The sequence below is a fragment of the Rattus norvegicus genome, chromosome 1 (genome assembly GCF_036323735.1).
Source record: "Rattus norvegicus strain BN/NHsdMcwi chromosome 1, GRCr8, whole genome shotgun sequence".
Taxonomy (NCBI): Eukaryota; Metazoa; Chordata; class Mammalia; order Rodentia; family Muridae; genus Rattus; species Rattus norvegicus.
This window is the reverse complement of record NC_086019.1, coordinates 195,737,835-195,750,101: the sequence shown is the minus strand read 5'-3', so window position 1 is coordinate 195,750,101 and position 12,267 is coordinate 195,737,835. Positions and strand designations below refer to the sequence as shown.

Genomic DNA, 12,267 nt, shown 5'->3' with positions numbered 1-12,267 from the left:
CCACCCTAGATCCCAGCGGGAAGCGCTAGGCAGTGCTCCCAATACTTACTGCACAGTTATGTTGAGGACGCCTCTTTACCCTCCTCCTCGTTTGTTTGTTAAAAGGTCAACCAACGCCATCTGCTCTAGCAGGGAAAGTCCCCGTGTGTACTCAAACCGATACAGTTTTCAGGTATGTAAATGCTGACACTCTAAAGTCTGGGAGGGCCTGTAAACATTGCCTGGTAGCGGGTAGAGAGTGAGCAGGAGAAAAAGAAGAGGTGCTAGGCAAATGGTTCCTTTAAGGTCACAACAAATGCCTGTGCGGGCATAGTCCCCTGGGTCTATGTGGCTGCCCTGGGGGTTTCTGTGGATCTGTACATCCTTGACGTCCTGACTCAGTTTCCTAGGCACTTTGCAGAGTTAGAGTTTGGGCTACTGAAAGGAGACAGTCACAGTGAAAGCTACGGTGAAATAAAATGAGTCCCTTGAGTGGTCAAGGGCCCATCCAGTAAAGAGTAGAACCCCACCCCCAACCTGACCTCACTCAAGGACTCTGGAAGGCAGTTCGGCTCTTCCACACGCAGAGAGAGATGGAGGCAGGGATCCTGGCACCACAGGCAAATGTAGTGTTACATCACTAGAAGCTCCCAGACTGAGCAGACCTAGAGGCCCATGGCACCTCCCTTCTCCTCTCCCCAGTTGCTCAGTGCAGGATGGCTTCAGAAAGGAGATGAAGCTCACCCACCTTTTCACCTCCTTCTCATTCTCCCAGGCTCCACTTCCAGTTTCCCAGGCAAGTGTGGTCTCTGACTTTGGCCTGCCAAGGGGACATATCCCCTTAGGAATGAGCACCAGCGACAGGGGCGCCGTTTATATATCTTGCCGCTGTTTGATGTACACACATCTACTCTATTTACTACCAAATAAAAGAAATACATCTGTGTTGCCAACAGAAACAGTTCGCAGGCTAGCTCTGAGCTCTCCCAGGGCCTGAAGGCGCTCAGAGGTGCTCAGAATGCTGTAGGGACTCCTTATAGTCCTGGCACATAGGAATGTGAGGGTCCCTGGTCTGGGAGTGGTGAGGTTAGACTAGTTTGACCACATGGTTTGTGATGAAACTCTGGGACCGACCATCAAATGGGGAATTTTCAGGTTATTCAACTGAGATGGGTAGGTAGATCCCCTGGTCCCCCCCATCTGTGCTGTCTGTTATCAGTTCAGCTTAGCCAGGGACCATTGGAGAGAACCAGCCACCTGGGGTCACTTTGCACAAAGTACACGACTGTGTGTATGCTCTGAGTGATCAGAATGATGCTAAAATCCACACACTGCGAGCAGGTATGTTGAAAACCTTGGGCTACTTGGATTAGCTAGGAAATCCGAAGGAGAGGCGCCATGTGTGCTGTGTCCCGTGAGTGAGTGTGCTCTGTGTTGTTTGCAAGCATCTATCTATTTGATGGCCACTGTAGAAGGTTTCATTGACCAGAGCATTGGCTGGTGTGGAGATCAGGTTCAGGACTGTAGGTAGACAGAAAGCTTCCAGGTTCCACAACCCGGAAGGAGGTACAAGAATAAAGTGAGAGGTGCCCATTCGGCATCCTGAAGAAAGAGTGCCTGGCCACCCTGAACTCCCCTAGTGAATGTCCACAGGGATTTCAGGAGACCTTGTCACTCCTCCCAAAAGTCTTCTTGGCAACTGACTCTTGAAGCTCCTGGGAATCTCTGCAAAATCTGTAGGAGAAAGACTAAAACTGAGAAGACAGCCAGCATCCGGTCCTGTGCTGGGTTTCTCCTGACAGCAAGGTCTCAGAAAGACCCACTGTGCCCCACTCAGAGCAGCACCGGTATTCCATAACGTCACAGACTCCCTCCTCAAACACTGAACACGGGAGAAAACCAGCAGGACCCCACTGGGCTGCACGAAGGTGTGAGCGATGGTGTGAACACCACCATCTTCCTCCAGAGCTGCACTGTGGCTCTGGGATGAGAGATACCAGCACAGAGCAGCAAAGCATCCTCACAGGAAGAAAAGCGAAGCCAGGGGGCCTCATACAAAGGATAAACTATGCTTGTGGAGAACCAGTTATGTCTTGACTTTCAAAAGACTGGGTCAGTCAAGAACCGTTTTCTAGAATCCAAACAAATAAAGAAGTATTTTCTTGGCATTTGATAACATCATGCTCTGGCTGTAAAATCTGAGGACATGTTTGCTATTGCAACATTATTTTTAATGAGCTGTTACTGGCCTGTCCCGCAGTTAGTATTGCCAACAGTAAAAGGCATCACTCTGTTTTCAGGCAACACAGGGAACGACATATTTTGACCCCGATATTCTGTTTATTTTTCATTTACGACACATGCCCTCGTTTTTATTCCAAACCAGAGGAAAATAAAGGCAGATCTATCTTCACTGAGGTCCAGGCTAAAATTTTGCCACAAATATGAACACTGGTTTATTTGGGGCCAGTTTTCCATCAACAGAAAAAAAAAAAAACCCGATAGTTGCATTTCAGCCACAGTAGAATCAATTGTGTCGATTGAGTTGGAAGAGCTTGGCAACACAGTAGGAGAAAGAGGGAGTGCGGACAGGCGCTCCCCAGTGGTGGTGTCCTGCTTATTATGGCAATGCTCTCTGAAATCTTCTCTGCCTTTGATTCCTTAGCTCCCCAGCCCCAAAAGAACACTGCTTGGAGTGTGATCAGGACACACACACACACACACACACACACACACACACACACACACACACCACATGCACGTGTGTGTGTGTGTGTGTGTGTGTGTGTGTGTGTGTGTGCATTCACACATCACAGAGTTTGAAGGCAGGCAGGCATTGGTGAATTGGCAAGGGGCATCTGAATACCCACTTCCCTCCTTCCCTTGCAGACCAGTTCTGCTAAGCTATTTTGGAATAATGCCTTGCTTCTGGTGCTGAGGACCAAAGGGGAAGTAGCCTGAGGAAAAAAGGCTTCCAAGCAGGTGGGTGGAAACAGGTTAGTTACCCTTGAGGTAGCTTTGAGAACTGATGGGCACAGAGAGCCTGGTTGGAAGACCAGTCAACTCTAGTCCTATCTCAGTCAGTGGCACATCCCCTACAAGTTATGCACGCGCCCCGTGCCTGAATTTCTCCCAGTTCATCTGAAACCTCCCTGTCCTAGAAGTGGAACTCCTTGTCCACCTATCTCAAGGACTGCTAGGTTTAATGACCTGCCTCGAGACTCAGCAGAACTCCAAGCTTTGTGCTCCCTTCATTCCTCTAACACCCCTGGGGACAATCACAGGCACCACAATCTTAGCTATCCTGAAGCTCTTGAAGGAACCCTGGCTTGAAGAAAGAAGGCAAGTTTTAGCTCTTTCTTGGGAAATACCACCTGCCTTTAAGCTCAGGGTTGTTTTGCTCAATTTTGCAAGCTAGATATAAACCCAGGTCTTTAGACCCTTCCCATCCCTCACTGGTCCTTGCTCTGACGAGGGCCTTTCAAGCAGCAGAAGACACAGAGGAAGGAACGCCCTCGGTCCTGAACAAAGCTGCCCCTGTCTCCTCTGCCGGCTGGATTATAGGGGCGTGAGTGCAGGTCAGACTTAAAGAGCACAAGAGGCAGTCAGAGAGCTAGGCAAGGAGAGCAGGGACACCTGCTCCCAGGGGGGTGGAAATCATTCAAAGTTACACAGTCTGGCAACATGAAAGGCTTATTTTTTCTTTAATTCGATTCCACAACAACATTAAGTGTAACAATATTTTGTGGAGTTTTGTTTTGTTTTCTTAAAAAGAGACTGAACTCTGGCAGAGGACAGGGAGGGAGGGGGAAACAGACGAAATGGAAACAACAGAACAACAGGTGTAGCCAACAGGGAACCAGAGCAAGCGGCCCTGTGGAGCTGGGGGTGAACTTTACAAGAAAAACTGTACAGTTATCAAATAAGTTAAGATTCTCTTACGTTGATTGTCCTTCACTTAAAGCGCTCCACTCTGCCTAGCTCGCTCCCTGGAGCATCACTATCTACCTTGCTTTCTTCCTTCCCCTTCTCCTGCTTAATCTTCCCTCTACATTAATGATCATGCCGTGGCAGGGTGGTCTTTATCCCCACAGAGGAAGGGGCGGGGCTCTAGGGAAATTTTGTACAATATTGCACAGGCCAAAGCACAACGGTTGCTGCAAAGTAAAAAAAAAAAAACAAAAACGGGGAGGATAAAATGTATTTTTTTTCAATAAAAAGAGAGAAGGAGAGAGAGGAAGGAAGAAGAAACTAATCCCTCAAGCAGATAACAGTAGTAATAGTGATATTACCACTAAATAAATCAAGTGATAAATAAGACCACTGCAACCCAGCCAGATATGAAGCTGTTACAGGTCTGGATTTGAGGCTTTTGTCTTTTCCCTTTAAACAGTTTGATTAGCGAATTCTTCAGTCACAAACTGAGACAAATGGAGCTGACTGTCACAGATCTTACACAGGGTCTTACCAGTGGCCGCCCAGATTTTGAAAGGGCCGTAGCGGCGGGGTTTGGGGGGGGGTGGATAACTGATTGGGAGTGGAGGAAAAACCACACCCAGAAATCCAGAAATAAATATGAATTCGATATGAATTCTCTCTTGGGATTTTGAAAATAGTTCCTCAGAAAAATGAATAAACTTTTAAAAATTGAGTTTTTCGCTTATTTTCCTTCTGTAAAAACACCCCCCTCCCCAGCCACAGCGCAATGGAAATTTAAGGGGAGATCTGGACATTAAAAAAACAAACAAACTTTCAATTGGAAGTTTTGACCTGGTTATTTTGTCGTTCCCTCCCAACCCCACCTCGTTTTCTCTTAATGGAAAGCAAAACCAAAAATAAGAGGAGAAGCGCCTCAAATTCATAGGAATGAATTGCACGAAAATGCATTGCAAATACTTACAAAATGCTATTGGGGGGTGGGAGGCAAGGCAGTGAGCCCAAGGTCGCTGGCCACAGCCCGGCACCCTCGGCCCGGCCCAGTCTCCTCCGGGATCCCCGAAAGGTGGCCGGGTGCTCATTCCCTCTCCCCTCTCCCGTCTCACACCGGCCGTAGCAGCGGCACAGACGAGACCACCGGGTGCGAGTAGTAGACAGGGTGCGGGAAGGTGAGCAGCGGCTGGCTGACCGGCACCGGGGCCCCTGCGGCCGCCGCCGCCCCCTCGGCCGCAGAGTTCTCGTGGTAGAGGATGGGCACGCGCACGATGCGCTGCGCAGCGGCGTGGCTCAGGTTGGCCGCCTCCAGCTCGGCCGCCAGCTGTCGCTTCCACTTGTTGCGGCGATTCTGGAACCAGATCTTGACCTGCGTCTCGGTGAGGTGAAGCGACGCGGCCAGGCCGGCGCGCTCCGAGCTGCTCAGGTAGCGCTTCATGTCGAAGGTGGACTCGAGCTGGAAGACCTGGCTGCGGGAGAAGACGGTGCGCGTCTTCTTTTTGCGGCACGCCGGCTTCTTCTCGGGACTGTCGGCGCCCGCCTTCCAGTCCTCTGAGCCCGGTGTCGCCGCAGTCGCCCCTACTGTCGTCCCGGCCGCGCCAGGCACCGCCTCGCCTTCTTTTTTGCCTTCCTCCGAGTCGCTCTCTTCCAGAATGATCTCGTCCGGGCTCTTGGAGTCCAGCTCCTTGTGGTCGGGGTCAGCCTTGAGCAGAGGGTCCGGGGAGTCGCGGTCTGTGCCGGACGCAGGGGAGGAATCGCGCAGGAGGGCCTTCTCAGAGGCTGGGGAGACAGACAAACGGACGCACACAAAGCACAGCGACACAACCTTGAGCGAGGCAGGGATCTGGGAGTAGCAGGCTTAACCCGCACCTTGGCCTCGGGCTCCTGGCCCTTGGGCTCGGTCCTCCCAGAGATCCTCCCGTGTCCCACTGGACTGCAGTGGGGCAGTAAGATCTAGGATCTCGCCTCCCTTGGACTGGCGAGGCAATGGTAAAAGCAGGGCCGCTCATTTTATCTCGTGTCTCCCTTGCCAGGGGCCAGCAGAACAATTCTCCACGGTTAGGGTTAAACTGTGCCTTCCAGGCCTAGTTCCCCACCCAGGCCATCCCAAGCCACCCATGCCTGCTGGAGGCCACTTTTCCCGGAAAGCGCAGCGCCGGGGCCTCCAACTCCACCTCTTTTCTCAGCAAGTGGGATTGGATTCCGGGGCCTCGTAGCCCAGCACGCAGGAAAGATGCGGGCTAGAGGCGGAAGGAAGTTAACCAAAACTCGGGTTTGCAGGTGTCAGGCATCCCGTAACTGCAGTGACACCAGCCCTGGGCGGGGATGGGACCGGCCCACAGGGAAAGAGGGGAGAACGAAAGTTCAAAGGGAGGTCGGTACCTTCTGGTCGCGGGAGGTGGCCGCCGGCGGGGGTCAGGGTGTAGGGGTACCACCAGGCCGGGGAGCGCTCCAGGTAGTGCGCGGGCAATGCAAACCTCTGCGCTGGGATCTCAAAGCGGGGGAAGGCCAGGTCTCCCACCTGCGAGAGCGCGAAGCCCGCGGCACCCTCCAGGGCACCTTTGGCTGCGGCGGCGGCAGCGGCGGCCGCAGCGGCGGCGGCCGAGGCCGGCGCAAAGAGCGTTCGTGGGGGCGGCTGTGGCTTCGGGGGCGGCCGGTGATGGTCTCCGTTGAGCAGGTTCCTGATGGAGAACGGGGATTCCTTGGGCGCGGGAGGCTGGGGAGGAGGCTGCGGGGGCGGCGCGCTGGCAGTGCCCGAGGCGTCCGGCCCGGGCTCCGGCATGGTCCCCAGTCCTCCGGGTCCCACGGAGGGCGGGAGCGGGACAGGCGGACGGTGGGGCGAACAGGCTAGGGGCCGGAAATCAGACCATAAACGGAACTCAACTACGGGGCTCAAAGTCGGGGGCCGCCCCGGGCGCGAATCGAGCCGCGGGAGGGCGGGGTGGGGACCGGGCCGGGGCGGGCTCGCATGGGGGAGGGGTCCAGAGGGGCGGGGAGCGGACCTGCCTCTGCGCCGAGGGAGCGAGGGGGCCGGGTAGGAGCTGTGGCTCCCCCGGAGGAGGCTGAGAGAGCGGTCCCCGGCTTGGGGATGCGTCAATCCGGCGCCGGATGCTAATGATGAAATCAAAATGTCATCCAAGTTAAATGCGGGGAGTATACGGCGATTGGGCGCGTACAATGGCAAATGGGATTAGGCCGGCCAAGGCGCAGCCGAGCCCGGGCCCCGCAGCCGCCTCCTCCACCGCCCCCTCCTTGCCTTCCCTCGGATTTTGGCGCTTTGGCTTCGGGCTATGAGAGCCCGCCTGTTATTGGCTTTATATAGTCCAATTAGGCAGCAAATGAGGACAAACCTATTAGCACAAAAGGATATTGGCTCTCGCTAAAGAGGCACTCTGAGAGCTCCCACCAAGTGGGAGGCGCGCGAGGGACCTCGAGAAGGAGATGCCCCCGGCGGGCCGGAGCGCACGGACCAGCGCGAGTCTGGAGCACGCACTTTCCTCTACCCCCTGCGGCTCGGCCACGGGCTGGCTGCTGTCCGGTCTGCCGGAGGGGGAGGGGCAGGGCAGGTTGGCTCGGGTCACCTCGGGGTTATCCGCGCTAGCAGCCGCCACTCTCCCACCCCTCCCGGCCTGGCAGGGGCCAGCTGCCCCCACGCGGCTGGAAAGCTTTGGTCCGGGAAGTAGGGCGCCACCACGGCCCGGAACGAACTCAGTACTTTTTCCCCAAACCTGCTAATCAGGGTGCGGCCAAGAAGAGGGGAATTAGGCTTCCCGGCTCTTCGTCTAGGAGAGTCTGCGGGCTCAGGAATCCGTGTAGCCTTGGCCTTCGGTCCTGAAAATCGAAGAGTGAGTCTGAATCTTTCGGGAGTTGGAGTGGGTATGCGACTCTGTGCCCGCGTTTTCCCTGTGCAACTGTCGGAGTAGCGGTGTTCTCGCACTGACAGCTGCACATCGAAGGACACCGCTCTTTTCTGGATGGCTCTGTCCACGGCTCAAGGACCAACTTGAAGCCTGCGATCTGAACACAGCACTTTCCCCCAAAACGGGTGGCGTTTGGAACTGCCTAACGCTGTAATATAGGCGCCAAGAACCGAAGCCGCAGCGGAATACCTTACTCGGTTGTGACCCTGACAGCGACACCTGCGGCACGTCCCAAGGGCCTCCAAGTCCCTGTAGAACCGCGGCGGGCCTCGGAGTAACAGCTGGATTCCATCCACCTTAACAGCTCCCTGGGTCGAGCAGGAAGCCCGAGAGACAAGCAGTTCAATTTTAGATTTCAGTAGGGTCCCTTCCCCGGGGATAGTTCTTTGGCCGGAGAAAGATGACAATTCGTTCTCAGCCCGGATGAAACTCCCTTCACACCTGAGCTTTCTCTGCCTCACCCCGTTCTTTTTTCTTTTCTTTTCTTTTTTGGTTGAGCCTTGTCTAATTCAAGCTCCCCTGAGCTAGTGCAGACTGAACAGTTTTGGGTCCCCAAATGAGAAGTAGGTTTATTTTATTTCTCAGTCCCAGGGCACCAGAACAGCCTCCACTAAATCTTGAAGGTCGTGTTTAAAGTTTTGACATCCACCCTCAGTAACGAACCCTACATTCGCCTTGTAAGTAGAGCTTCCATAAATGGCTGCTATTATTCTTTTGATTTCGCACAAGGCTTTACAGGAATGCACAAGGGCGCATCATCTAAAATCCGAGTTGGAGCCAATCACAGCTCCGAGGCTCAAGCAGGGTTGATAATACGCTCAGATTTTTATAAAGAAAAGGTGTCCAGAGGGAAGCCGTACCTAAGGCACCCAAACAGTGTTGGACTAGCAGAGGCCACCCCACCCACCAACCCAAGGCAGAAATCTTTCTTCTCTTATAGGTTCAGAGAGCACTGCTTGCACACAGCAGACCTGGTGGCCCAGTGGGCTGCGGAGGCTCCCCTGCCCCCCCAAGGGTATGTGCGTCTGGTAGGGAGCTGCTGCAGAGGTGTGAACACTCGCTAAAGTTCTGATGCACGGGGTCTCCTTTAAATTAGGGAAAAAGGAAACATTTCCCATTCTCTGAAAAGTGGTCGTTGTGAGTCAGTGCTACCTTATTTTCTGCCTACCCTGAGAGGCCCCTGTGTTCAATCATCTTGTCTCAAAAAACAAAAAACAGCAACAAGCCCATCTCTAGGAGCCCGCAGGGGTGAAAAATGTTCTGTCTTAGGAAGACAGGCATGAAAGACATCAGTCCCTGGCTTCTGGCCAATCACAATTCTGGGACTAGACCCAGAAGTATGTATGAACCTAAGAAGAGTTAAGAGGCAGCCTACTTGGGGGCAATCCAACATAAGTGTTCCTTTAAGTGTGTGTGTGTGTGTGTGTGTGTGTGTGTGTGTGTGTGTGTGTGTGTGTGTGTGTGTGTTCACTAGAGTAAAGGGTCTCTTTATTGGGTGTCAGATACCGCAGGTGGACTTCAACAGCAGGAAGCATAGACTTGAGATTTCCTTTCCGGTTCGAAAAAGCTCAGGATAGCAATTTACTCATTCTCCAGCCAGGCTTGTTCCCTCAACCAGCACCATGATGCCTTGTAAAGCCGGGCAAACATCGCCCTCTATGGGACATCCTCGAAACTACAGAAGAGTCTGAAGAAAACACAGAACCTTTGCTAAGTATTTAAAAGCCTAGGCCGCAATATTCCCTACCACCCTTAGAAAACAAGCGCTTGGGAAAAAAAAAAAACACTGAGTTATGGGAGAAACCAAGGGTGGAGTCTCCTGCAGGTCCCTGTAGGTCTAGCCACCTTCGGAAGAGTTCTCTCTTGTTTTGCCCTCTCCTGGCTTTCTGTCTCCTTTTAAGGTCTCCTTTTAGTTTTCTCCTTGCAGCCTTTTCTTTTCATGTGGGGCCTGACTGCAGTTGCCCGAGCTTCAAGATGCTGCTGAATGCAGGAAGGAGCTGTCTTATCCTTCGAGAGCTCAGTGCACTGTTGGCTGGTGAGTGGGAGTTTCAGTAAAGGTTTGTGTTAATGCCTCAATTCTTGACTTAGGTGATGCGTGGGCGAGAACATGGATGAATAGATAGGTGGGTGGGTGGGTGGGTGGGTGGAGTCACAATCCCCACTGCAAAGGATTGGTCTGCTTGACAAGAGTGCTTCAGACACCCTGGCAACTCCCCCCCCCCCCCGCCCCGTACACTGCCAACACAGTTTTTGAAGTGTTTAGTGAAAATCTAGGTTGTTGGGTTTTTGGCATAGGATCTTAGTCTGTAGCCTGGGCTTCCCTAGAAGTCGGCACATGGCCTCCCTAATGCTGGGATTACAGGCATGAGCAAACACACTCAGATAATCTGAGGTCTTTTGATGATACATTTTGCAAAACCTAAAGGCTTTCCCAGGAACAAGGCTGCCTAAGAGTGCCTCACAGATTTTCAACATGCAGGCTGTGCAGAGTCAGATCTCTGCATCATTGTCTCTTGGGACAAGTGGCCAAGAGGGCAAAAGAGGCCTGGAGAACACTAATGATTAACACCAAACTTTTACACAAAAAATGGGGCTTGGCAAACGCATGCTTAGAATTGTGTCCCACACCGACCACGTGCAAAAGTCATTTGTGCATTTGCACGAATGCAAGTTGGTATGCAAGATTTTCTCCAAGGGAGGGGAGTATCTGCATGTTCTCTAGGATTTTAGCCAAGTCAAGGGGGCTTCCTTCTACAGCCAGAGTGGATGAATCCTCCCTAGACACATTGTACAGACTTACAGAAAGGCTGGGGGGGGGGCAGGTAAGCTTTTCGACAAAGCTGCAAGACCGGTACTGGAGGCCTTCATAACTAACAGCTAGGAGTTGTTCTGTTCCTGGTGTTTACATTTACCACCCAACTCTCCTGACTTATAGGTTCTTTTTTCGGAGCTGGGGACTGAACCCAGGGCCTTGCGCTTCCTAGGCAAGCGCTCTACCACTGAGCTAAATCCCCAACCCCGAGTTATAGGTTTTTGATGTGTAGGTAAAATGGACAAAAACCTAGAGCCGTGATTCCGCCTGGAAAACTCTGACCCAGTCTTCCAGGAACCTCCTGCTCTTTTTCCGCATGCTACTTAGGACACTACCAAAGAGCCTGCTCTGGTTAATGAGTGTGACCTTGGGTATATAATGCTTAGGGAGTGACTGCAGCCATGTAGCCCTTGATGATATATGTGTCTTGAGACATGTACTAACTTCCTAGAGTGGCCAAATTACTGACCCTTCCCTGAGAATAAGGAAACTCACTATGCAGAGTAAATCTTAGACATCAGTCACTGGTTGGGCCCTCGATGAACACTGGCCACTATCTCAGGGTGAGGTGGGTAGTTCTTGAGAGTGAAGAAACTGAGGCACAAGAGAAAATGGAACTTACCCGGGGATGCAGCCTTACAGCATCGCTTTGAAGACACTTGGGTATGTAGTGAGTGCTGGCTATGCTTATGGTAAATTCTCACCCATTCTTCTCCTGGAAAATATTGATTGATTGATTGATTGATTGATTGATTGATTTATCTGTTGTTTATTTTCAGACAGCAGCTTACTGGGCCATTCTGGTTGGCCTGAAATGAGTTTTCACAGAGATCCAACTTGCTGATGTGCAGGATATCTGATTTGCTGCCCCTGTGGTCATGACCCACAGGTTGAGAACCCCTGAACTCGAGAGATGGCTCAGTGCTCAAAAGCACTTGCCAGACAAGACAAGCATGATGGCTTGAGTTTGAATCCACAGCACCCATGTTTTTGTTTTTGTTTTTTGTTTTGTTTTTTAAAAAGGCAGATGTGGTAATGCTCATTTATGATCCGAGCATTGGGGTTGAGGCTCACTGGGGCTTGTTGGTCAGACAGTCTAGCTGAAAATTGGCAGGCTTCGGATTCAGTGAGAGACCCTGTCTCAAGGGGACTGAAGCAAAGGGCGATAGAACAGGACACCAGCCATTCTCCTCTGCCTTCTGCACTTATGTGCACAGGCACGAGCATCATACCCAAAGTGCAGATTAAGATTTTTTGAGGTTTGCTTGGTGGGGTTGGGGGTGGGGACCAGGATGAGGGTTGTCAACAAAAGGAAGTGCTTGGTTCCAAGGCCTAAGGCCAGGCCTGCAAAGATGTGTTGCCAACAGGAGACCAGCAAGAGAAGTAAAGGGGTTACCATATGGGACTCTGGAGATCTTGATAGGAGACTTGGCCAGAGCCCTTATTTTGTTACCTAGAACAGTGTATAAGTAGGGAGAGTAACTCAATTGGTAGAGTGCTTATCTAGCATTCATGAAGCCCTGGGTTTCATCCCTGCTTAAAATAGGTGTGATGGTACTTGCCTGTAATCTCGGCACTAGTTAGAAACAGAAAAGCCAGGCAGCAAGATGGTTCAGTAGGTAAAAG

The 12,267-nt window shown here is 52.1% G+C and overlaps 2 protein-coding genes across 2 annotated transcripts in view; both read right to left on the bottom strand.

The window, feature by feature from the left end:
• The window catches only part of Hmx2 (H6 family homeobox 2), a 9,064-nt gene extending 8,246 nt beyond the window's left edge, over positions 1-818 (bottom strand). The window contains exon 1 of the mRNA NM_001106303.1: positions 728-818. The gene's annotated coding sequence lies outside the window, so the exon portion shown is untranslated. The remainder of the gene's footprint in view (positions 1-727) is intronic.
• A 3,908-nt stretch (positions 819-4,726) lies between these two features.
• Hmx3 (H6 family homeobox 3) lies at positions 4,727-6,691 on the bottom strand. Its single transcript, NM_001106302.1, has 2 exons — positions 6,292-6,691; positions 4,727-5,688 (listed from the first exon to the last, which is right to left on the bottom strand). Exons 1-2 carry the CDS (start codon positions 6,689-6,691, stop codon positions 5,018-5,020), a joined length of 1,071 nt encoding a protein of 356 aa, NP_001099772.1. The 3' UTR covers positions 4,727-5,017.
• Between the last annotated feature and the right edge of the window lie 5,576 nt (positions 6,692-12,267).